The sequence below is a fragment of the Sturnira hondurensis genome, unplaced genomic scaffold (genome assembly GCF_014824575.4).
Source record: "Sturnira hondurensis isolate 20B ecotype Veracruz unplaced genomic scaffold, ASM1482457v3 Scaffold0017436, whole genome shotgun sequence".
NCBI lineage: Eukaryota > Metazoa > Chordata > Mammalia > Chiroptera > Phyllostomidae > Sturnira > Sturnira hondurensis.
The window spans coordinates 12,169,351-12,194,478 of NW_028090067.1; the positions used below are offsets into that span (position 1 = coordinate 12,169,351).

General features: G+C 36.5%; 1 protein-coding gene across 6 annotated transcripts in view; it reads left to right on the forward strand.

Moving 5' to 3' along the window:
* Nucleotides 1-25,128, forward strand: part of RIC8B (RIC8 guanine nucleotide exchange factor B) — a 100,353-nt gene that overhangs the window by 16,049 nt on the left and 59,176 nt on the right. For all 6 annotated transcript variants that reach the window (XR_005069739.1, XR_005069741.1, XR_005069740.1 and 3 more), the window contains exon 3: nt 18,642-19,250. Coding sequence is in view for 3 of the 6 variants with exons in the window: in XM_037068422.1 (XP_036924317.1) it covers nt 18,642-19,250 (609 nt within the window). In the remaining 3 variants the exon portion in view is untranslated. The remainder of the gene's footprint in view (nt 1-18,641; nt 19,251-25,128) is intronic.

Below are 25,128 nucleotides of genomic sequence, written 5' to 3' on the forward strand. Positions count from 1 at the left end.
ACTAAAGGAAACCATGATTAAAGAAGAAATGCAAGGTTTCTTAAATGTGGCTCAAATGGAGACTACCAGTACAAAGATAGAAATCATTACAAATAAAAAAGAAGAACCAAATGGAAATTTTGTCATTGAAAAGTACAATAACTGAAGTAGAAATTCACTAAAGAGGCTCAAGACTAGGTTTAAACTGGTGGAAGACAGAATAAGCAAACTTGATAGATTTTCATTAAAGAAAATCTTTAGTGAAGATAGATTCTTCACAAGGTGAAGAACAGAGAAAAATAGTAAAGAAAAAATGAAGAAAAGCCTCAGAGAATTGTGGGACAACCTTAATGTACCAACATGTGTAATGGGAATACCAGAGGAAAGGAGAAAGAAAAAAGAGAAGAAAAAATATTTGAAGAAAAATGGCTAAAAACTTGCCAGTTTTATTGGAAAACAACTTATACATCAAGGAAGCTCAAAAATATTCAAGTAGGATATACTCAAAGAAATCCAAAATCAGTACATTATAGTAAAAATGCTGAAAGCCAAAGTCAAGGAGAAAATCTTGAAATCTTGACATTTCTGATAAGAAGTCAGCCAGTGGCAGTGGGATAACATATTTAAGGAAATCAAAGGGAAAAACCTCAACCAAGAACCCTACATCCAGCAGAGCTCTCTTTTGAGCATGCAGGAGGAATAAAGATACCAGATGAATGAAAACTGGAAAGAATTTGTTCAAGACCCACCTTGTATGAAGTATTAAACTTCATATAGGTAGAGGTAATTATGTAATTATAAAAGCCAATATAAGTGCATATTCTCTTTTTTCTTAACTGATTGTTCAAAGCATTTGTATAAAACAGTATGTATATAATTTATCGAGCCAGTAACATAGAAATGTCCTGTATTTGCCAAAAACAGCACAAAAGTGACTAAAACCAAACCCATATTGCATGAAGAAAGTGACTCCAGATAGTAACTTGAATTCTCAAGAGCACATCAAGATACCAGAAATGATAAATAAGAAAGTTATAAGAATGATAATAATAAGCTATGAGTATATATCCTTGCTCTCCTTTTTCCAGTGTCTTTAAAAGACAAAATTATATTAAAGTAATAATTATAATGTATTGTTGGAACGTTCTAATGTAAACGTTAGAAACATTTATAGATATGAGGTCTGTGCAGAAGGTATCCAGCCATGTAATATGAAAAATAGAGACATTTATTGAAGAAGATACAAGATATAAGAAATATTGTACATAGGACAATGAAGCCTCAGGCCCCTTCAAAGTTAGGCACATTGAGACCTCACACAGTTCTCCCAGTCACCATCAGATGCCCCATCATATTTTCGTGGATCTCATCGATGGTCTGAAATCTCTTTCCTTCCAAAGGTAATTTTAGTTTTAGGAAAAGCCAGAAGGCACAGGGCACCAAATTTGGACTGTAGGGGGAACCTAGTCACCTGGGTGATTTGATGTTTTGCCAAAAAACTCTGCACTGCACGAGACGTAATACATGAGCCAGTGCGTTGTTCTAATAAAGCTGCCAATCACCAGTTGCCTATAGCTGTTCCCTTCTTGATCATCTGAATAGTTTCCATGGAGGAATGCTCAAGCTTAACACAAAATCTGATGCAGATTCATAGCTCTACTCCTTATTTTGAATGCACAGCGACACAGTCAGTACATGTGTTCACTCAATGGTGTCTACTGCCCCCACTGACTAGTACAGTGAAGTTGTCATTGTTCACCCATGTGCATTCCAGTCCACTCTCCTTGGCTGCCAGGTTACATTGATGTCATGCATACGGTTCTTGGTAGATTAATAATGGCTGGATTATTTCCGGACAGACTGTGTGTGTGTGTGTGTGTGTGTGTGTGTGTGTGTAACAATAATGTCACAGAAAGGAAAGGAATAGCATTGTGAAAAAGTAACATTATATTAATGTAAATCTGGAGGTGATTCTGATAAGATGTATACACTAAGTAAGTTCTAGAGCAACAACTAAGGAAATAACTTGGTTTTGTAGAGAACTATAAAACATTGTTGAAATAAATTAAAGAAGATCTAAATAAAGGGAAAAACATCCCTTGTTCATGGATTGGAAGACTTACTATGGCTAAGATAACTGTATTTCCCACATTTATCTGCCGATTCAGTGCAATACCTTTTAGAATCCTAGATGGCTTCTTTGTAGAAACTGACAAGCCAGTTCTGAGATTCATATAGAACTACATGGAATTCAGAACAGCTAAAATAGTCTTGAAAAGAACAAATCTGGAAGACTCAGAATCCCAGTTTCAAAACTTAATATAAAGCAACAATAATCAAGACACTGTGGTACTATCATGAGGATAGTTAAGTATTAATATAAATTATGTATACACACACATATCAAAGGAATAGTTTTAAGAGTCTAGAAATGAACTCGCATGTCTACAGTCAACTAATTTTTGACAAGGGTGACAAGATCATTCAATGGGGAAGAATTGTCTTTGAACAAATGGCATAATGACAACTTTATAGACACATATAAAAGAATATAGTTGAGCCCTGACTGGTGTGGCTCAGTGGGTTGGGCATCATCCTTGCAAACTGAAAGGTCGCTGGTTCAATTCCTGGTTAGGGCACATGCCTGAGTTTCAGGCCAGATTCCCAGTTGAGTATGTGTGAGAGGCAACTGATGGATGTAGCTCACATATAGATGTTTCTGTCCCTCTCTTTCCCCATCTCTTCCCCTGTCTCTGAGCATAAATAAATAAAATATTAAAAAACCAAAGAATGTAGTTAAACATTTATCTCACATTATATTAAAAAATTAATTCAAAATGGGTTAGACCCAAATGTAGAGGTAAAGCCATAAAACTCTTAGAAGAAAACAGGGATAAATCTTCAGAGATTTGGCAGTGGATTCTTAGGTGTGACAACAAGAAAAAAATAGATAAATTGTACTTCATCAAAGTTGATTTTTTTATTTCAAAGGCTCCTGTGAAAAGTGTGAAATGATAGCCCACAGAATGGGCAGATCATACAATTGAAAAGAGACATGTATCTAAAATATAGAAAGAACTTAATAAAAAGACAACCCATTTTAAAAATGGGCTAAAGATTTGAATAGACATTTTTCCAAAGGAGATACACAAATGACCAGTAAACTTGAAAAGAACTCAACGTCATTCATTATCAGGGAAATAGAAATTAAAACCACAGTGATTTATCATTTTGCACCTCTGGTATGGCTAGAATCAAAAAGTCAGAATGTAAGTATTGGCAAAGATATGGAGAAATTAGAATTGTCATATTGGTGGGGATGTAAAAAGGTACAGCCAGTCTGAAAAATAGTCTGGCAGTTTCTCAAAAAGTTAAATAGAGTTACCATATGACTCAGCAATTGCACTTTTATGTATCTACCCCAAAGAAATGAAGTTACATATTCACACAAAACATGTAAGTGAATGTACTACACAGCAGCATTATTGATAATAACTAAAAGGTGGAAACAACCCAAATAACTTAGCTTGACAAAATGCATCATGTCCATACAATGGCATATTATTCAGCCATAAAATATAACTGATAAGTGCTACAGCATGTGTAGCCTTGAAAACATGCTAAGTGAAAGAGGCCAGACAGAAGGCCACATAATGTATGATTTCATTCATACGAAATGTCTAAAATAGATCTGTAGTGACTGAAAGTAGGTTAGTGGTTGCCTGGATGCTATTGGGAGAAGGGAATTGAGGAGTTACTGCTAATGGATATTGGATTTCTTTTTTGGGGCAATGAGAATGTTCTAAAATTAGATGCTTGCACAAGTGTGAATATACATACTAAAAACCAATAATTTGTATACTTTAACATGATGAACTTTGTGATATGTGAATTAATAAAGTTGTTATTAAATACTAATAAGTAACATACATACACTGCATGCCTATCGTCATTCCAAGCACTGCATGAATAGTAACACATTTAATCTCACAACAAGGCTATGAAACAGATAATGTTATTTTGCAGATGAGGAAACTAAAGCACACAGACATTACAGTAAGTCCTACTTAACACCACCAATAGCTTCTGTGACTTTAATTAAAATGATGTATAACAAAATCAGTTTTACCATAGGTTAATTGTTAATAAATAAAACTTAAGTTCCTACAGTATCTCATCAATATTTTAATAAAATGACATTCATGGAGCTTCTCTATTTGCCTAAACTAGTACAGTGGGAGAGGCCGCGATTCAAGCGTACACAGTCTGGCGCTACATCCAGTGTGCTACACCATACTGCCATTCATTAATAATTGAATTGACCTGTTGTATAGCATATGAATCAGTTCTATTCATTTTCTGATTTTAGGCATCCAAAATTTGAGGCTTGATGTGGAGCATAAACAGGGCTTTGACATTGAACTAATTATCAGCGTTGACAGGAAACAGAAAAGCATGCTTTGCAGTGTAAGTGACTGAGTAGGATAACTAGTGAGGATATCTCATGTCAGCTCTCCCCATAAATAGTGTAGTACTTGACATAGAGGAATTAGACCCACTGAAGACTTTAGATTCCTCAGATTATGTTTTGGCCAAAAATGTAAGGTTCATTTTTCTCAGCAGTTCTTTTCTTTCTTACCAAGTTTGATCATGTACTAAGGAAAGTGGAGAACTTACACATCTTTAACTAATTAAAAATTCTTAGGGACCTGAGAGAGTTCTTGGCTGACCAGACATTCCATTACTCCAAACTTCCCCATTTATAAATGAAAAACTAAGAGGCTGACTTGCCCAGGGTCACAGTTAAGTGAGTGGAAGAGATGGGATTGGGATTGGGTCCTCTGTCTCCTTTTCTGTTGTCAGTGATTGTCTTTGCAGGGTTCACACAGTGTAGTAAGAGACCTGGAATATTTTCCAGCACAGAAGTTCTGTCTGAGGTATCTCACACTCCGACTTTCAGTAATGGGAGCTCAGAGCAGCCAGCGCTGCTGTGGTTGGCTAGCTTTAATTGTTAGAAAGCTCCTGCTTTGTAGGGACTCTGTAATCTGCTTTGGTTGATCTTCCTACTTTGCTCATATCCCTCTCTGCCTCTGCCTTTCCCACCATTTGTCTTATCTTCCTACTACCCTTCTGCCATTCCTTCTCTGTCATTTTTTCCCCCACTTACTGCTCAACACACAGATTTATAAAGAAGCTTTCTCTGGCTAAATTTTCGATAGTGTATTCCTTCAGTCTTTTAATAAATTAATATACATTTATATTTCTTATTCATTTAACATATGTTTGATTTCTCTAATACCATAAATAATGAGAGTCATGTGTTCTTAACCCAAAATAGACTTCTTGTTACTTGGTTAGAATTTATTTCTCTTGACCAATTTTCATGTACTTGAATTTTAAATCTGGAGCATTTTGAGTTTTGTATATAGCCCTGATACTGGGGCTGTGCACACAAGTGCTTGGCAGTGGACACTATATAATCTATAAAATTAATATAAAATTTCAGTGTTATATTTATAACATCAATGCTTTCCTTTCTCAAGTGGCTTTGCCTTTAAAAGGCAAATGCAGATAAAAACTTCCTTGCCATATTGATCCTGTGTAGAGTATGCCTGTTAATGTTTCTTGATGTGTTTGTCCATCTGGTCATCTTCATGATGTAATGTGCATTAGCCTCTCTTCTATGCTGAGCACTGTGCTAGAGAGTTTTTAATATGCCTTCTCATTTAATATTTATAAGCTCCAGCTGTCACCCCTATTTTTAGAGATGAGGAACTGAGGCACAAGTGTTTCCAAGAAATCGCTAAAGATCTTATAGCAATAAGAGGCAAAGCTATTGTTTGAACCTAACTACTTTTTAAAATTCAGTTGTACTGTTTCCCAATAAGTAACATAGAAGATGCCTTATACCCTACAGTATGTTTTCTTAGATACAATCTGTAAGTACATTGAATAATTATAGTAACCCTGTGAAATAGATATATTTTTATCTTACCATAAGAAAATTTAGTTTCAGACAAATTAAGCAAATCAGTTCAGATCCAAGTTCAGAAAATAGTAGAACTAGAGACTAGAAAGAACTCAAATAATCTGTTTCTTTGCTTTTTCTGCTACACCACTAGTGTATTACTATGCCTTTGAAAACCTCTAAAATCAGAACTGTCTCATTGAGACAACTTACCTTCCCTCTTGTTTCTGTCCCTGGCTATCTTAGTCTGCTCAGGCTCCCATAACAAAATATTATAGACTGGGTGGCTTAAACAACAGAAATTTGTTTTTCACAGTGTTGGAATCTGGGAAGTCCAAAATCAAGGTTTCGGCAAGGTTCATGTTGAAGCCTCTTCTCTTAGCTTGTGTGTGGCTGTCATCTCACTGGGTGCTCACATGACCTCTTTGTGCAGAGAGAGGAGAGGGAGAGTGGGGGTGAGCCAGCTTTCTGGTGTCTCTTCTTAGGAAGGCACTGATCCCATTGGACCAGGGCCCCACCTTTATTACCGCATCTAACCCTAATTACCTTCCCCAATTACCTACCCCATCCCCAAATACTACCACTTTAGGGGTTAGGCCTTCAAAATATGAATTTAGTGAGGACACAGATACTCAGTCTATAACATCAGCTTACAATAGGTTATACAGGCCTGGACTACTAGAGCTGAGAACAGGGGATTCGGAGATAAAATAACGTGTTCAGAGTGAATAGTTAAGTGTTGGGGAACAGATGATATTGGAGACAAAGTAAGGAGATTCCAAGGAGACTATATAGAAACTCTTTGATAAACTGAAAAAGGCAAAGGGCTGTAGAAATCAGTGGGACCAGGATCTGTATCAGCCACCAAGATAGGAGGTATATGTGTGATAGCATCCATCTTCCAGCCTTGTTAATATACTACAATATCCAAGTATAGCTTGTGCTAAGAATTCACTAAAGATTAAATGAGATACTGTTTTTATTATTTGGTAAATTCTAATATGCAACAAATGATGGTACGTCTGTATTTGCCAGTATATTATCTTAAAATACTAAAAGATATTTTGCATAGGTAGTGGGGAAAGGGCTTTTTGAAAAATAAAAACTCTTACTTTAATAAGAGAAGCAGAGTTGGCTGGTACTGTATTTGAAAAGAAGTCAAAGGCTTTGACATGCTCATTTCTGCCTCAGTCAGGAAAGGAAGGGCAAATGATTGGTTTTGTTAGCTTTCATTTACACCTAAGCTATCTTTTCCATCTGTTAGTGAAATCTTGATGATGCAACATGTCTTTATCAGGATTACTAATTAGCAAAGAAACTTAAGCAAAACTTACATAATTGTTGTTATTCTGAACTGGCTTTTCAGTCTCCTTAGCAAGATCACCATCATAAAGAATATGGCCAGAAGGACTGTATTACTGAAAGATGTACATGTGCTAGAAAGGAAGTTAGAGATGACATTTAGGAAGTGACCTAAAGCTTCTTTCACAAGGACAGTAGTCATTCATTAAATAAAAAGTGAGAATCACCATTGCCTCTCGTACTACAAGTAGGAAAAACCCTGAAGGATAAGACGTAATATTAAGCTAAATATAACTGGACCCAGCTGCATGAGTATTCATTTAGAAAATTTCATCTTCAGCTTTTTACAAAGAAATTCCAAGTTTGACCTCTAAAATTCTCTCCCTCCAACTTTTTTATTAAAAGCACATTTCAGAATTATGGCAGTAAGTCATTAACTATTTAATATTTTTGTAAATAGGATTTTTTAAATAAGTATTTTTGTGGGACCGACAACATTGTTCCCATTGTTAATTATATTAAGCTTATTTTAGAATTTAATACCTCTCTCTGTTTTGTGTGTACGCACACACACTCACTCACATGTGCTGTACACAGAGGGCAAAAGTTTAGAACTATCAGATTTAGGTGGCTGCCCTTCAGCTTCAATTCGGAACTAAAATTAGATCCCTGTGGAATATATACCCAGTGACGGCCATCAGAGGACAGGGTAGGCATACCCTTGAGAGTTCCGGGAGGCATCATCCGAGGGATCCTGCTTTAGCTACAGAATTCTTTAGACACTTGACTTTTTATCTTTAAAAATTTACCTGACTTTTTGTGTTGTGATTTGTAAAACGTGTGTTTATTTTCATGTAGAAATTCTTCCTTACCTCTATCCCCAATAAATCTTTTAGTAAAATTGTGGTTAAAGAGGATGGACCCAAATTGTCTTGTGACTTTAAGTATTCCTGGCTCTGTGCCACGTCTCCCAGTTGAATATGCAGTCTATTTTAAGATCGAGGTCCTATCCCATCACTATAGGAGTATGGGTTGATGGAGGGAGAGCATAAATCAAGCATATGGCTGAAATTGTAGGCATAATGGGCAAATAGGAGAGGGGAAGTCCATTCTTTTTTTTTTTAAGATTTTTATTTATTTATCTTTAGAGGGGAAGGGAAGGAGAGAAGGAGAGAAATATCAATGTATGGTTGCCTCTCGTGAGTCCCCTGCTGGGAACTGGCCTGCAACCCAGGCATGTGCCCTGACTGGGAATCAAATCACGATCGTGTGGTTCGCAGGCCCGTGCTCAATCCACTGAGCTACACCAGCCAGGGCGGGAAGTCCGTTCTTGTTGAAGGAAAAGTGGTAGACTGTAATGATGGGTATTTTACTACTACTACAGTGGAAGAACAGAAACATTAAAAAAAAATGAGTAGAACCATGTTTAGACTTAGTCTGTTTATTTAAGGAGAAAAAAATCAGTTTTCAATAATTCCTTTCACAGGCCTAGCTTAACAGCATAACCCAGGATTGCTTTTAATGTTGGAACACCAATTTTTGCCTTAGTTCTTGTATACCACTAGATACCAGTAAATAAAAAGAGAGTGGAACTGAGTTGAATAAGACTCCGAGTCCCCTTTCCAACTTTGTGTGCTACCTTAAGAAAATCATTTAGCCCCTTGGGGAGTCAATTTTCATATTTGGAAAATAAAAGAACTATTCCCTGGTCCTGAGTATGTTATTAGGTATTTTTTAAAAGGATTCTGTGGTCAAATAAAGGAAATCGCAGTTTTAAAACAATAAACTTTTTTCCATAGTACATCTAGGAATCTTAATATTTTAATAAGCCTTAGAAGTTTCCCAGACTTATTCTCCCACAAAACCCCTTTTTAAATAGAACCTTTTGCACTGCTAGTGCTCATTAAAATTGAGTAGTCACTATAGCCCCATCTAACTTGTAACATTCTGATCCTGGAAACTGCACTCATTTTGTTTGGCCCTTAAGCTCTTTTCTGGCATGTAGTTATCGTAGGATTACTGCCAAGTTGAACTCAGTGCCTGTGCTGTGTGTATACCCTGCCCCTCTTTCCAGCTCGAACTGGAAATTATTGCATTTTCCTGTTTCTTACAAATAAAACAGCCATTAGTCTTTGTCTTTTGCAGTGTTAACTTTCTCTGTTCACTGTTCTTTCACTTGATTTGATTATTTAGTTAATGGCTCATTTTTATTCTAAATTAATCTGTTAATCTTCACCTGAATCTTACCAGTAGTAGATACTTGAAAACCTCTGCTCATTAAATTGTTGTGATAAGCTCTGTTGGAGAGAATACTAGGTGTCAAATCTACATGTAGGCTTATTATTTCAATCAGAAAAACAAGCCTTCTTCAAGATACTCTTACTGGCTGAGATCTTTAATTACAGGTTTTGTTCTTGGAAATGTATAATTTTAGCTATTACTATGTACCATCATCTCATTTAATAAAACACCACTGTAATACAGAGGGTGCTATCCCTATTTTACATGTAATGAAACTAAAGCATAGAAAAACCAAAGTAACTTGCTGAGATCTCACAGGTAAAAAGTAGCAAAGTGAAGTTTCTTGGGCTGCAACTCATACTCTGTTACACCATGTAGCCTCTTACTAAGTTGGTAACACTCTATATGGCATGTGTACTGCAGTTACCATGTTAAATAACACTCATTATTTATGTTCTTCCAGAGCAGCACACGTACACTATCTCATTTAATTAAATTCCCCCAGATAACACTATGACGTAGATACTACCAGACCCATTTTATAGGTTTAAGAAAATAAAGAATTCCACCAATTTGGTCAAAGTCATACAGCTAAATAAATAGGACCTGGGCATTAAACACACACCTTTAAAGACTTAGTGAGTGTTTGGACATAATACTCTCTAGCATGCAGGGCTTCAGAGTATGTGTGTGTGTATGTATTCAGCATATTTGACAGCGCGTCTTTGTACCTGTGGCAGAAAAAGTAATATGTCAGACAAATCCTGCCCCTACCAAAGCTGATAAGAGAGATAAGAAGTCTTCATAAATATAATTCCAGGTCAGAGGTATTAAGTGCTATAAAAGTAGTGAGATTAAATACTCTGGATTTAGAGGTGGCAGAGGTTACTTCCTGCTGGGAGTTGGCAAAGGCGATAACACTTGCTTTAAAGATAGAGATGATTTGGGAAGGTTAGGATTTGAGAAGACATTCTAAATACAGGAAATGACATGACAAAAGCGCACAGGTTCATATAGGTAGTAGAGGGTCGGTTTCTTGGCCTGGATCAAGGATATTGTAACATTCATAGTTGAATATGAGTTTTAGAAACATGAATTATGGGTGTTTGACCCTTCCTAGGTAATGAGTTTGGATGCAGTTTATTTGAGCTAGCCACTGTGGGACAGGTAAAGAGAAATGTCTGCCAGAGAATAAGATTTTCTTTTTGCTGCCAACTCTAGGAAATGAGTCCCCTCTCATGAATGAATAATACCATCAACCAAGTTGTCCAAGTTAGAAACCTCAGAGGCTCTTTGCTTCCTCTTTCTTCTCTACTCTAGATATCCAATAAGTCATTCCACTTATCATGGAGTCAATTCCACTTTCTTAAAATTCTCTAAGCTTTTCACTTCTCTGCCTTATTTTAGACCTCAGTCATGTCTCACCTTCTTAACCATTTCTGCTCTGTCTCCTTTCTCATCCATTTGCCCTATTACCATCAGTGATATTTCCAAAGCACAAATCTAATGTCATTCCCCTGCTTAACATTTTGCAATAAGTTTCCCCACTTTCCTCTGGATTAAATCCAAACTCTTCATTATCTTCACTATACAGATGTGGACTAGTATATCTTCTCTCTAAAAAGAAAAGAAAATATGCCAACAAACTGGACAACCTGTACAACAGTGGATAAATTCCTAGAAGCATACACTCTTCCAAAACTAAATTAGGAGGAATCAGAGACTCTGAATAGACAGGTTACACCTAATGAAAGTAAAGCTGCAATCAACACACTCCCAACAGACAAAAGCCCCGGATGAGACAGCTTCACAGGGGAATTTGACCAAACATTCTGAGAACACCTTTCCCTCTCAAACTGTTTCATAAAATTCAAGAGGAGAGAAGGCTTCCAGACTCATTTTATGAGGCCAGCATTATCCTAATTCCAAAAGTAGATAAAAACAATACAAAGAAAGAAAATTATAGGCCAATATTGCTGATGAACATAGATGCTAAAATCCTGAACAAAGCGTTAGCAGACCAAGTATAGCAATGTATCAGAAAGACCATACACCGTGATCAAGTGGGATTTATTCAGGGAGTGCAGGGATGGTACAACATTCACAAATCAATAAATGTGATCACCACATAAACAAAATGAAGGCTAAAAAAAACCACATGATTATGTCAATAGATGCAGAAAAGCTTTTGATAAAATCCAGCACCCATTTATGATAAAAACTCTCAGCAAAGTGGGAATAAAGGGAACACATAAACAATAAAGGCCATGTATGATAAGCCCACTGCCAGCATCATACTCAACAGGCAAAAACTACAAGCATTACTCTTAAGATCAGGAACAAGACAGGGATTCTGCTTTAACCTCTCTTATGAATGTAGTACTGGGATGAGCAATAACCATAGCAATCAGACAAGAAGAAGAGATAAAAGACATCCAAACTGGGAAAAATAATGAAAAGAAAACTGCTCTTGACCTTAATTCCCTCTTGTTACCATCCTATATCTCTGCTTCTGTTAATAGCCACATGTCTTGAGGACTCTGTGCTTTTCTTTTTATTAAGGCCATTGGTGATCTAGCATTGCCAAATCCTTATGCTGCTTGGTCTTTTGAAACAGCTGACTAGTCCCTTTATGAAATACATTGCTGTCTTGTCTTCTAAAACATCACACTCCTAGATTACTTCTTGCCTTTCTATTTGATACCTCTTAACCTTTTTTGTCAGTTTCTTCTCCTCCTCCAACCTCTTAAATGTTGGCATTTTTCAGAGCTCTGTCTTAGTCCTTTTTTCTGTATATTTTTCTCTAGGTGGTCTCATCCATCCTTATAGCTCAAAATATCTACACTCATATAAATCATCAGCCATAGTGCTCACTAAGAGCTACTTTCAGCCACGTACATTGAACTTCTTATTTGACGTCTCCCTAGGCATCATGAACTTAATGTTTTCATGCAAAATTCCATCCCAAGCCTGTTCTTCCCATTATCATCCCTTCTCAGTAAATGGCACTACACTGCTTAAGCCAGAAACTTCCCTCTCCCTAACAAATAGCAAGTATTTTCAATTTTTCCTCCAAACTGCATATCAAACCCACCAATCTCTTTCCCTCTCCACTGCTTCTGCTCTGTTTGTAGCTGCTTTTGTTCCCCTCCAATTCATTTGCACACAGTAGCCAGTGTGATTTATCAAAATTTTTAATTGAGTTGTTATTCTCCTTTGCTTAAACTTTCTGGACTTTGCTGTATTTCATGCTAGAGACTTACTGAGAACAGGAGTCATTTTAAATGAGTGTAGACTTATTACACTCATTTAAATTTATGTTTATAGGGACTCTATAGCAATGTGAGGAAATGCTTATAGTTAAAATTAAATTTAAAAGTCATAGAACAAAATTATATACACATGATGATTGCAACTCTGTATGTTAAAGTAATATACTGTTACTGATTATCAAGTTGACTAAGGATAAACACATCTATCTATGGCATATGAAATATACTAGCTAGTATAATAATGAATATTTTTCTATTTTCTTTCGTAGTTTGATTCACTTTACATTTTAAAGAACATATATATTTAAGTAATTTAAACTCTTCAGAAAAAAAAAAGAACTTTATATGAAGACACATAGTTTCTACTACTCATGTGGAAAGACTTTTTTACCCAATGAGGCAAACTATCCTATAGTACAATCACAAAAATAGCCTTTACTACATCTCTCTTTCTTAGAAAGGAGAAATGTCAAGACAACATTAGTAGACCTCTACTAATGCTGTTGATTTAGGGAATTGCTTAATACTAGTTGCTTTGCTTAGGGCTACAAGGATTATGAAGAAATAAAACATGATAATAGTCACCATTAAAAGAGTGCTTATTATGTCCCAGAGTCTATTTCACAACAGCCCTGTGAGATGTAAGGAGTGTCATTCCCATTTTACAAATGAGAAAGTGAGGATCAAACAAGTTACCACGTTTGAATCACACAGTGGGAGAGCTGGGATTAAACCCAGGTCTGTCTTACTCAGACTCTATTGCAGTACACGTTCTTTTCTCACTTAAAAAAAAAAATGTCCTTGTCCTTTCCGCCTGCAGTGAGATTTTGGTAGTTCAGGCAAACTCATAAAAAAAAATGTAAAAAAAAACACTAACGGGGAGAATGTGCTAAATACCAAATGATTGCTACAAATTGTAGTTTTTGAGTTTTCCTTGGAAAGAAAAAAATGTTGGGGATGTAAGTGTTGAGGGAAAACGTTATACCAAAAGTGAATTTTAATCTTAGCTTTGGGGAGTGGTTAAAACTTAAATAGTCCAAAAGGGAGAAGGACTAATGCATGTAGAACGGGAGGCAGTTAGAAAGCAAAAGAGCTCGATGTGAGATGATTTGGAAAGGAACATAGCTAAAGAGGGGGGTTAGGTAGGGGAATACTCTGAAAGAGAAGACTCGAAAAGCAGGTTAGAGGATCCTAGATGCTAAGATGAGGATGTTGAGATTTTATCTTACAATAATATGTAAAAGATAACCTGTACTGAACACTTACCACATGCGTGGCACTATTCCAAGTACTATACATGGGTGATGTTATTTAACTCCTGCAATAAATGAGACCCAGAGAGGCTGAGTAACTTGCTAACTTCACACTGTTAGAAGGTGGTAGAAGAGCCAACGTTTGAACATGAGCAATTTAAATGCAGATCCCTGCTCTTAATTCCAACCCTGTTCTGGTTCTAGAGTCCATGGTAAATTGAACCAGTTTCAAGCCCATGATTCCTGACCTTAAACAAGAAGTATGCTTAACACTTCTGGTAATTTTTAACATTTAAGAAAGATAGTGTGACTAGACAGTGACGACATTTCATTCCTATTCCTGCCACCCACATACATCATCTTCAGCACAGGAAAGTCAAGGAGAAGTTAAAGTATTTGTGCTAATTGCTTTGCACTCTGCTCACTTTCTTACTCTTACCGAGTCAATTACTCCCAGTTGACTACTATCCCCTAGCATCCAAGTTCCATCATTCCATTGTTAACCATAGTTCAGTGGTTCTCAGAGTGTGGCTCCTAAACCAGCAGCCCCAGCAACTGGGAACTTGTTAGTTCCAGTTCTGCAACCTAATTCCAGGCTTACTGAATCAGAAACTCTGGGGGAGAGCTGCAGCAGTCTGGGTTTTAACAATCCCTTTAGGCGATTTTGATGCATCCTGAAGTTTGAGAACCACTGCTCTAGTGTATTCTAGTGTTTTAGTTCAGGAGTAAACTACTAAACCTTTTTGGCAATACCTGGTGTTAACATTGGGAAACAATGTGGAATCTTACTCTTGAATTTAGGCTCCTGGGTCTTGCACTCTAACTTTATGGAAATAACCTTGGCTTGCTAAGCCAGCAAGTGTCTTTAAAAACCCTGTTCTCAGGTGCTTTGATTTTTAGTAATTTGTAAGCATACCTAACCTTTCTTTGCTTTATGACTTTAGTTTATTCCTGAAAACCTGGCTTCTAAATGAAAAGTTGTAGTATCAGGAAATATTTTTATTAATTTTAATGGATAAAAGTATGTGTTTCATGATTATCTGAGATAACAAAATAATTTGTAATTTCAGTTGAACAATGAAAAACAAGTTTGAAGAAATGATACTTTGAAAGTAAATAAAAATAATTGTACCTAAAATGTAATAATGGTGTATTGTACTTGCTTACAAAGGAAGAGGAGACTTTCCATTGGTGCCTGGTGAAGGGGACGTACAAAGGGCTTTTCTCTGGAAAGTGCTGGAGGGCCAGGTGGTAGGTAGACTGTAAGGCAGGGAACTTTGGGAGTTCATAGTTTTCTTGCACTTAAAAATAGTTGTAGCGTACCTGGACCAGCCGCTGGGATACAGGTGAAACACAGCCTCTGTTCTCAAGGAGTTTGGAGGAGGAGCGCAATACCCCAAAGCTCGTTCTATGAAAAGGCAAAAGTGCCATTGCAGGCACAAACAGAAAGAAAGCAAAGGTGGGAGAGGCTGGGAAAGCTTATAGACCCCTCAGATCTCGAACTGAGCCTTAGAAAAAGAGTGGGGTTCTGACTAGCTGACATGGTAGCATGCCGTGCTGAAGGAACAGAGGGAAATGGCTCCCCATGTATGGTTAGGGTACTGAAGTCAGTTTGGAGCACTTGGAAAAGGGAAGGGGATTGTGACAGACATCAGTAGGAAAGAGGGCATAGGGTTCCTCTCATCCAAATTCTGTGGGCAACAGTGAGCTGTAGAAAGTGAAGAGAGCAGGGCATGTTTTAAGGAGAGTAAAATCCATGAAAAAAATACTCATATCACAGGAAAATACTGTTAAGGCGAAATACAGAAGCACTTTGAAACAGAAGTAGTGCGCACACTCAACAGAGGGAGAAATTGTTAAAAATACTACCTCTTCAGTCTTCTTCCTTGGTGTATATGCAAAGCAAGCTTTCTGATTCATCCAGATGTGGTACACAGTTCATTAGTTTGTTCTTTATAATATTCTCTGAATAGGAATTATTGTATTGAGTAAAGCAATGTCTATTAAATATCACCTCTTTTTTGGTATTTTATGTCTTTGATTTTTTTAAAAAGTTGTAATACAAAAAAGGGTGAGGGTGTCATTGACTAAGAAGTAGTATTACTTTTCAAGAGACATTAGAGCAAAAAGCTACCTAACAGTCATTATGTGACATGAGTCTGTAATGAGAAATGACATGTTTAAGAAAACTGTGCTTTAAAATTAGATTAAAAACTTTTAAAACTAGAATTCTTGTCTTTGGTGGCTAGTTGATCTCCTAGAAGCCCTTAGATGAGGCAGTTTTTCACTATAAATTTTGTAGCACCTCTAATTCCTTTCACGTAGCTGTCTTATGCCCCAGAGTTTTACAGTCCTTTTTTTTTTTTTTATAGCTTGGGCTATTCCGATTTATGTTCATACTTTGCTCCTTTTCTTTCTTGAGGCTGAAGGCAGAGGATGAAAGGAGCCATGCTGCCTGTAGATTTTTTTGTTGCTGTTTTTGGTTTAGAAAGGAAGGGGTATAGAACTCCAAGTTCACACAGACAGTATTTTATAATACTTGATTCCATATCTCTTAACTTAAATATAGATGTGGATGGTTTCCCTTTTGAGTGAAACTGTGTGGAACAAAAGTTGTAGGGATCCACTTCCAGGACTGTACATGTAAGAAGTACATACACGGTACATACACGGTACATAAAAGAAGTATGTACGGTTTGGGGAAGGTGGTGTGTCTTAGATGTGAAATATCTGGAATTGGGCAAAATTTTTCCTGTTTCATATGTTTTTAATAATGGACACATTATACTTTATCCTACCCCAAAACAGCACTTATTTTATTTTTTAAAAGATTTTATTTATTTATGTTTATAGAGAGGGATAAGGAAGGAGAAATAGAGGGAGAGAAATATCAGTGTGTGGTTGCCTCTCATGTGCCCCTCACTGGGGACCTGACCCACAACCTAGGCATGTTTGTTTGGCTCACAGCCTGCGCTCAATCCACTGAGCTACACCAGCCAGGGCTATTTTTAAAATGACTTAATAATATTAAAACATTAAATGAAAGACCCTTCTAGTTATCAGGTATGGCAGATATAGAATTGATATTGTTACAAAATTGCTTTTTAGCTTGTCAGGTTAATGTCCTTCTTACTTCCATTGTACAGAACATAGTATATTTTAAATTGGCTTCATTTCCACAGCTGTATGACTAGGATCTATTGAGAAGGTGCGCACAGCCTGGGATTTCTGCCAAAATCATAATGATTGACCTGCAGATAGACTTTTTTTTTTAAGAGTTAAAGTCTTGTAGTGGGGGGAGGGTGGGGGGGGGTAAATGGTAATGGAAAATATATAGTCAAATTATATAAAGTCTGATGATAAGTTAATAAAACCTTTGTAAAATCTTGTATCAGTCATAATTTTTGTTGCTGTTGTTTTTATAAAATGTAATGGGTATAGAAATGGTTAGCAGTGGAATGGTTATACCACCTTGCTCCATACATAAGGCATATGCTTGAGAGACCCAGGCCTGCAGTTTATTTATTTATGGAGAAAAAAGCTGAGTATCGAATTTAGAGAGAATGATCAGTGGTTCTTAAATTTAGCAATGATAGAAACAGTTATTTTTCAAAAAATTCAAGAGAGTGCACTTTGGATTCATCTTAAAAGAATCATTTCTGATATAGTAATAGCAAAATTTGGAACCAGGACTGCTACATTTGTATATGTAATCTGTGCTATACACCAAAAGAAAGGAGAACTAAGATCTTGCCCACACTCCGAGCTTCCCAAGCCATGTGCACTTGCGTGTACTCTCAGAGGAAGAGGGCTTACTCTGTTCGTATTTGGTCCACCCAATAGGGACACTACTTTGTAGCTATTGGCCTGGAGAGGGGCACCTTGTTTTAAGTGGCTATAAGGTATCTATATGCTAGAAGATCACTTTGAAACCCAACTTAGCATAATTTTTAGCAGTTTTGCCTGCAAAAGATTGTCTTAGGGTGACACTCAATGATTAAATGTAATTACATGTTAGCCAAAGAGGTCTAAGGCTTATAAAACATGGGCTACAAATTCAGAAGAATTCTGAACTACAAATTCAGAAATACCACAGCTAAAATTCAGCAGAAATGCATGCTTTTGAAAATCCTGTTTACAAGAACCTGTACTTGTGAGCAATTGTGAAACAAATCTTGAGATATTAATCTTTACTTCTGGGAAGGGAACAGCTGTGATTCAGACTGATTGCCTTCTATCCTGATATTATGTATAGTTTGATGTTAAAAATCCATTGATAACAAAGCTATTTGAGAAATTTGAAAGTAGTGAATTTAAAAGAAGGTAAGTGATTTTATAGAAAGAAGATTGACCAGAAGTTAGGAAACTTACACTCTAGCTCTTACTACCCCACGAATTTACTCTGGCCCAGTACAAGCAACTAAACCTCTCTAGTCCTCAGTCTCTGTATCTGTAGCGTGAAAGACGTACCAAATACACGGTCTCTTTCAGTTCTAATGTTTTGTGATTTAAAAATGATAAAAATATTTTCTAGCCAGATCTTGAACCTGTTACTAAATACATTCATTCTATTTTAAATCATGTAAGCCAAATAATGATTTTTGTCTTCTCACTCCTGTTTTTCAGAAACTCTGTGAAGGCATATTTAAAGTCCTTGTAAAGGACATCCCAACAACATGTCAAGTGTCCTGTCTGGAAGTTCTCCGCATTCTCTCCAGAGACAAAAAGGTTTTAGTTCCTGTAACAACCAAGGAAAATATGCAGATACTGCTGCGACTAGCAAAGCTAAATGACTCAGATGATTCTTTGGAGAAGGTGTCAGAGTTCCCAGTTATTGTGGAGTCATTAAAATGTCTGTGTAACATAGTGTTCAACAGTCAGACGGCACAACAGCTCAGCCTGGAACTTAACCTTGCTGCAAAGCTCTGTAACCTCCTGAGAAAGTGCAAGGACCGAAAGTTTATCAGTGACATTAAGTGCTTTGACTTGCGCTTGCTCTTCCTCCTGTCACTTTTGCACACTGACATCAGGTCACAATTGCGCTATGAGCTCCAGGGACTACCGCTGCTAACCCAGATCTTGGAAAGTGCCTTTAGCATCAAGTGGACCGATGAGTATGAATCGGCCATAGACCATAATGGACCTCCTCTCTCACCTCAGGAGACAGACTGTGCCATTGAGGCCCTCAAAGCTCTCTTCAATGTGACAGTAGACAGTTGGAAGGTGCATAAAGAGGTAAGTTTAAGAAGGGTATTATCTACTATAGAATTTAATTGGTCTGGGACATCCTCTAGAGCTACCTGCAAAGGAGGAATGGAAAAAATTTCCAGTTCCCCCATTAATCAGTTATATGACTCAAGATGAATTTCTTAACCACTGTAAATCTTATTATTTCCATTTGTGTAACATTTATCAGAAGAATAGGGTGAAGACAGACTATTGCTTTATAAGATGCCAAATATAGCTCCTTTTCTGAGTTGTACTATCAGGTGTCTTTTCTCTTTTTAAGAATGCCTCTTTCAGGTACAAGGTTTAAATTATAAGATTTGAGGGAAAACAAAACAATGCGGTTCATAAAGGTATAGGCATTTTCTGTGGCTGACATCTTAAAAGTTAAATCAGACCAGTTGAAATTGATCAATCAGAATTGATGCCTGCTGAAAAGAGTAAAAGATGCTGTGTCATGTATCATCCCAGTCCCCTGGAGTGTTACTTTATAGTGTTAGATAACAATCAGAAGTGTAGAACTACAACTAGATATCCATGCTTGTACGCAGTCCTTAGAAAACAAGCCTAATTACATGAGAGTATGGGAAAGGTTATTTTAAACCACTTGACCTATTTCTAAACTAATATCATTTTCTGTGGCTTGGACTGTCCAGCAACCCAAAGTGAGGCAGATGTGATAGTTTATATTTGAGTACCCACAAGAACATTATGCTAAACAAGAAACTTAGTTTAAGGAAGTCAACAATTTTCAGTGAAGCGGATATAAACTTTTTTTCCTTACTTCTACAATCCTAACATTTCACATTTACCTTCGCTCCTTGGCCTTAAATAACTGGTGAAAGTAAGCCTCTGCCTGTAAAAAAATAAAGAAAAGAAATGTTTTGGTGCTGGAGCAAATTATCTTTCCTGACAATTGACTTTCAGACTTAGGTTAACTAACATATTACTGTGTCCATTTGAAGCAGTTCTCACCATGAATAACATCTATTTTTGCCAGTAGTGGCTGAGCTGAGGGAATAGGGGGCACTGGGTGGAGGAGACAAAGGAGGGAAAATCAGGACAAGTGTAGTAGCATAATCAATAAAATATAATTTTTAAAAAGACAGAATTTTCTCAGTGCATTGCTGTAGTGGAAGTAGGCAGGCTTCTGAGTTGTAAAGCGCAAGTAGTTCTATATTTTGAAACCAAATGTTTGAAGATCAGTTCTAACAGCTATTTTAGATGACCATAGTACGGTCGGTTTTTCCTGGGACTTGGCAAAAGAAAAGATGTGGAAAGCCCACATGCTCCATTTATGCTTTGAAACCAAATATTTGGAAGTATTAAAAATGTTATGTCTCTATGCCTTTTTGGTACCTTCTATGGTTATTTTTCTTACACTGTTTGTTTTGGTGTTTTTAAGTTTTCCATTTAATTACAAGAGCTCTTCTGAGACTGTTGGTTTGCCATTGTTGGAACTCCTGTTATATAAATTGTGCCCCAAATTTGGGGCTCACATTGGTAGCTCACATTGCTCAGATTCGTGGCAAAAAAGGCTGCTCATCAGTGTACAGAGGGATGACATGTAATAAATATCAGTACGTTGAGATTAGTCCTCATTAGCGGGGCCGAAGGAAGCTTTAGAAAAGGCTGCTATGGCAAGTTCTCATTCTGTGTTACAGAGTGTTTGTTCTCTGGAAGGTCTAGGAGAGTGGAGCAGGAGTCCTGAAGCAGGAGTCCTGAAGCAGGCCTGAGATCAGCAGACCTAGTGTCTTTTGTGAGTTGTGAATCAGATGGAACAGCCGTCATAAACTGTACCCCAGTAATGTGACTCTGGGCCATTACACAGTGTCAAAAATTTAAACAGTATTGAAAACAGGATTTTGCCAACCCATTTAGGCAAGAGTATCGGAAAGGTTATTTTAAGCCATTTGAGTCTCCATGAGTTTCAAACTCAAAGTGTAGCGAATATTTAGTCAATCATTTAGTCAGTCAACAAATACTTAATGGATACTTGCTAGGTGTAATACTTTGTGTTATGTAATATATTCACAATAATAGGTGTAGACTCAACCTTCATGAAACTCCAGTTTTGTTGGTGAAACAGGTAATAAAAAGTAAACAAATATATAACTTAAATTGTGTTAAGTGCTAGGAAAGAAACAGCAGTGATTAAGAATACTTAGTACAGTCACAGAAGACCTTTGAAGGTCTCTCCTGGTATCTTAAAACTTGAGAATGATTCAGCCACTTGACGAATGGGAGGTGAACATTTCCCAGAAACTGAACAACACGTGAAAAGACACATAAATCGGCATAGAGTATTTTTTATTGAGGTACCCACAACATAAAGAAAATCTGTAATAATGGTGCAGAGAAACTTACCAGTAAGAGTTCATTTACCTGGGTTTTAATATCTCCTTGATTATCAAATGAAAGACGTCTTTCACCAGGTGAGCAAGCACCTAAAGAATTGTTAATACTTTAAAATGCCAACTGAAATAAAGACATATCGAAGATAAATTGTATGGGAAAAATATCCAGCTTAAAAATAATGTTTTTCTTACTATGAAAATAATACATGCTAATTATAGAAGATCCATGGGGAAAAGAACATACAAGCAATAAGAAAATACAAATTACCTACCACTCAAAGATAAGCACTAGTTGCATTTTGATGTATACCTTTCTAACCATTCTCCATTTTATAACATATAAATATAAGCATATGTATGTTTTCTTTTTACAAAAATGGAGTCATTTTATAATCTTGACTTAATTTATTTCAGAGTAGCAATTTTCAAAATGTGTTCCTTGAATCCATAAAGTTCCTAGGAGCAGCCCCTGGGGACAAGTGGGTGGTGCTCCAGGTTCCCCACCCTCACTTTAAAAAGGGCACATTTGATTGTTGCTATTGCTGTTGCCATTTCTTTTTAAATTTAGATTGTAGCTAGATTTTATCTGTTAGATAAAAAGAATTCTGCAAACAGAAAAAAGTTTTGACAGCCACTTCTCCTGTTCGATAAACCCTTACACCAAGGGTTTATCAACCTTAAACAAATACCCTATATGTAGGCATTTAACAGTTTGTAGTTATTTGGTATTTCAAATAGTAATACAGTGAATTTTCTTATTGTAAGAATTTTTGTAGATAAATTTCTAGGGTTGTTGAGTCAAAGGGGTTTTCAGAACTTTAAAGTTTTTTGATATTCATTGCCAAATCGACTTTCAAAACATAGTGCAAGCTTATATCTTTTCAAACCCTGGGCATTTCTCTTTTTAAAATTATTACCTATTTTACAGCTCAGCTGTTATAGAAAATGCAGATGTTTGGTTTTGGTTTTAACTTTTAATAGCTATTTTTATGACTGATCATTTATAGTTCACCATAAACAGAAAATTAATGACTAGGTTTTTCTTGAGGTTTAGCCAGTTAGTGCCATTTGTTCATTTTTAGGTTTATGCCTCAGTGTTAAATTTCTGCCTGCCTGGTGATGACATCAGCAGATTAATTTGGAGATTTCATTTCATTCAGTAGGAAATACAGCTGGTCGTGTGTCCACATACTGGTGTCAGTCTTGTTTTCCTCTCTTCCTCTCACCCTTTGTCTCTCTGTTTCCTAAAGGCAGTGTGTTTAAGAAGGTCACATGATTTCTCTAGCAAGACCTGAAGTCAGTTCTAGAAAAGTGAATTTAAAAGGTCTTCCTTCTGCTTTAACCCTTTGTTATATCTCTGTTGAAGGAGGAAAGCATGTTATTCTAGAGATCCCTTACTTAGCACACATTCCCTTCTGCAATCCTTCCCAGCTGTCAATGCAATATAATGAGAAAATACAAGAACCAACAGACGTGGTAGAGCCAGACAACCAAGTGCAAACAAACAAGTACTTCAAATTCTAAGTAGTCAAAGAATGCTTTCTGAGTGAAATAAAACAGTTGAGTGTCCATAGAAAGTAATTGGGAATGTCACATGGTAACAGAAGAGGTTAGTTCCTTGATTATTTTAGAGGCTTTGAAGGAAATATATAAAAAGGACATGATATTAATTAAATAAAACTAAACCTTTGAGCTGTGCCATGTTTTTTGCTGAATCATTTTTTTTCAACATTTATGGAATGCCTAGTATGTGTCAGGTTCTGTGTTAGTCACACAAGATGCAAGATAAAGCATCACTGTCCTCAGAGAATTAACAGTCTAATAGGAAAATCAGACATACAAACAGAGGTGGATATATGATTATTTGTTAATTATTTACTATTCTCTATATTTTCTATATGTTTGAAAATAAAAAATCACCTCAACCATGCACAGTTGCTTCAAATGCCAAATGTTCTAGATCATTGAAAGTATGTCTCACCTCACTGTCATAGCCTTTCTGCTAAGTAACATATACCTAGCACAAAGTAGGTGTTCAGGAAATAGTTTCTTAATGAAAATTAAAAATGTAATATAGTGTGATATCTGTATAGGAAAAAGAGCCTGAATTGAAAGGAAGGAAGGAAAGTTTATGATACCATTTAAATTTTCAAAGCTATTAAAAATTTTTCTAGAAGCCTAAAAAATTTAAAGACATGTTTATACAAGCAGCTTCTAGCCTTTCATTACAGCATTCTATTTTATAACATTTAATTCAAAAAAGCATTTATTACTTTATGCACAGCACCGTGATAGATGCAAAAGAGGTAAAGTAGATCATTTTTACCTGTAAGGAGACAGTTTTTTGAACATTCAGTAGGACAAATAACTATGGTAGAGGTACAACAGGGCCAGAGTAAAACAAAGGATGAAATGCTGCCCTGAATATTTCCAGATAAGAATGCTTATGTGCATTTGCATGCACATCTCTATGAATGTGCATTTATATGCATTTCACTTTTTATATAAATGAAATTGAATTTCTGTAAGTTCTCTAAATCTTATCAAAGTAATTAGAAGTACCCTGAGATAAAGGCAGATTAAGACTCACTGATGTGAAGTAGTCCCCCTTCCAACTTATTGATTAGATCAGTTAAAACTCTGCATGACATGATCGCTGTTCGATTCCCAGTCAGGGTACATGCCTGGGTTCCAGGCCAGTTCCCAGCAGGGGAATCACGAGAGGCAACCATATATTGAGTATTTCTCTCCTTCTTTCCTTCCTTTCTCCTCTATAGATAAAGAAATAAAATCTTAAAAAAAAACTCTGCATGAAAAGGTGTGAGGAAATTGATAACTTTACCAAACAAAAGTGAAACCTTCCATAGTTTGCACAGGAGGAAAAAAAAGGCAACAGTACAGTACAATCTGTAAACAAGAAGTAAAAGCTGTAGGAAGAGATCCCGAAGAATTTCCTGACTTTGTCATCTTGTTTTCATTTTCATTATCATGGCAAACCTGCCTGCTTTCTCTCTCTTCCTCCTTCCTTTGTCCTCTGAGACTTCTTTCCTTCTCAGCCTTCGGAGACAGTATGATTTCAGAGGAGAGAATATTGATGCCCTAAAGATACTAAAACAAAGATCATGATGCAAGTAAATGACAGTTGTATAAGCTGAGTTTGTATGTTTTATCCTTCTATCATCCTGGTGAGACAGGAGCATTAATCCCATTTGAGAAATGAAAACACTAAAGATCAGAGAGTTTAAATTATTTATGGAAAATCACACAGCGCAATAACCAATAGCAGGAAATAATGTCCACGCTAACCTTCATTGAGGAAGACTTCTGAAATGATAGCACTCACTCAACAAGTATTTGTTGAGATCTATACTCATTGAGTGCAATAAAGAGTCTAGAAATAAACCTACACATATGCATCAACTGATTTATCATACAGGTAACATTGAAGTACAGTGTGGGGGAAAGGTAGGCTTTGTAATAAATTGCACTGGGTCAATTTTGTGGCTATATGGGAAAAAATGAATTTGAAT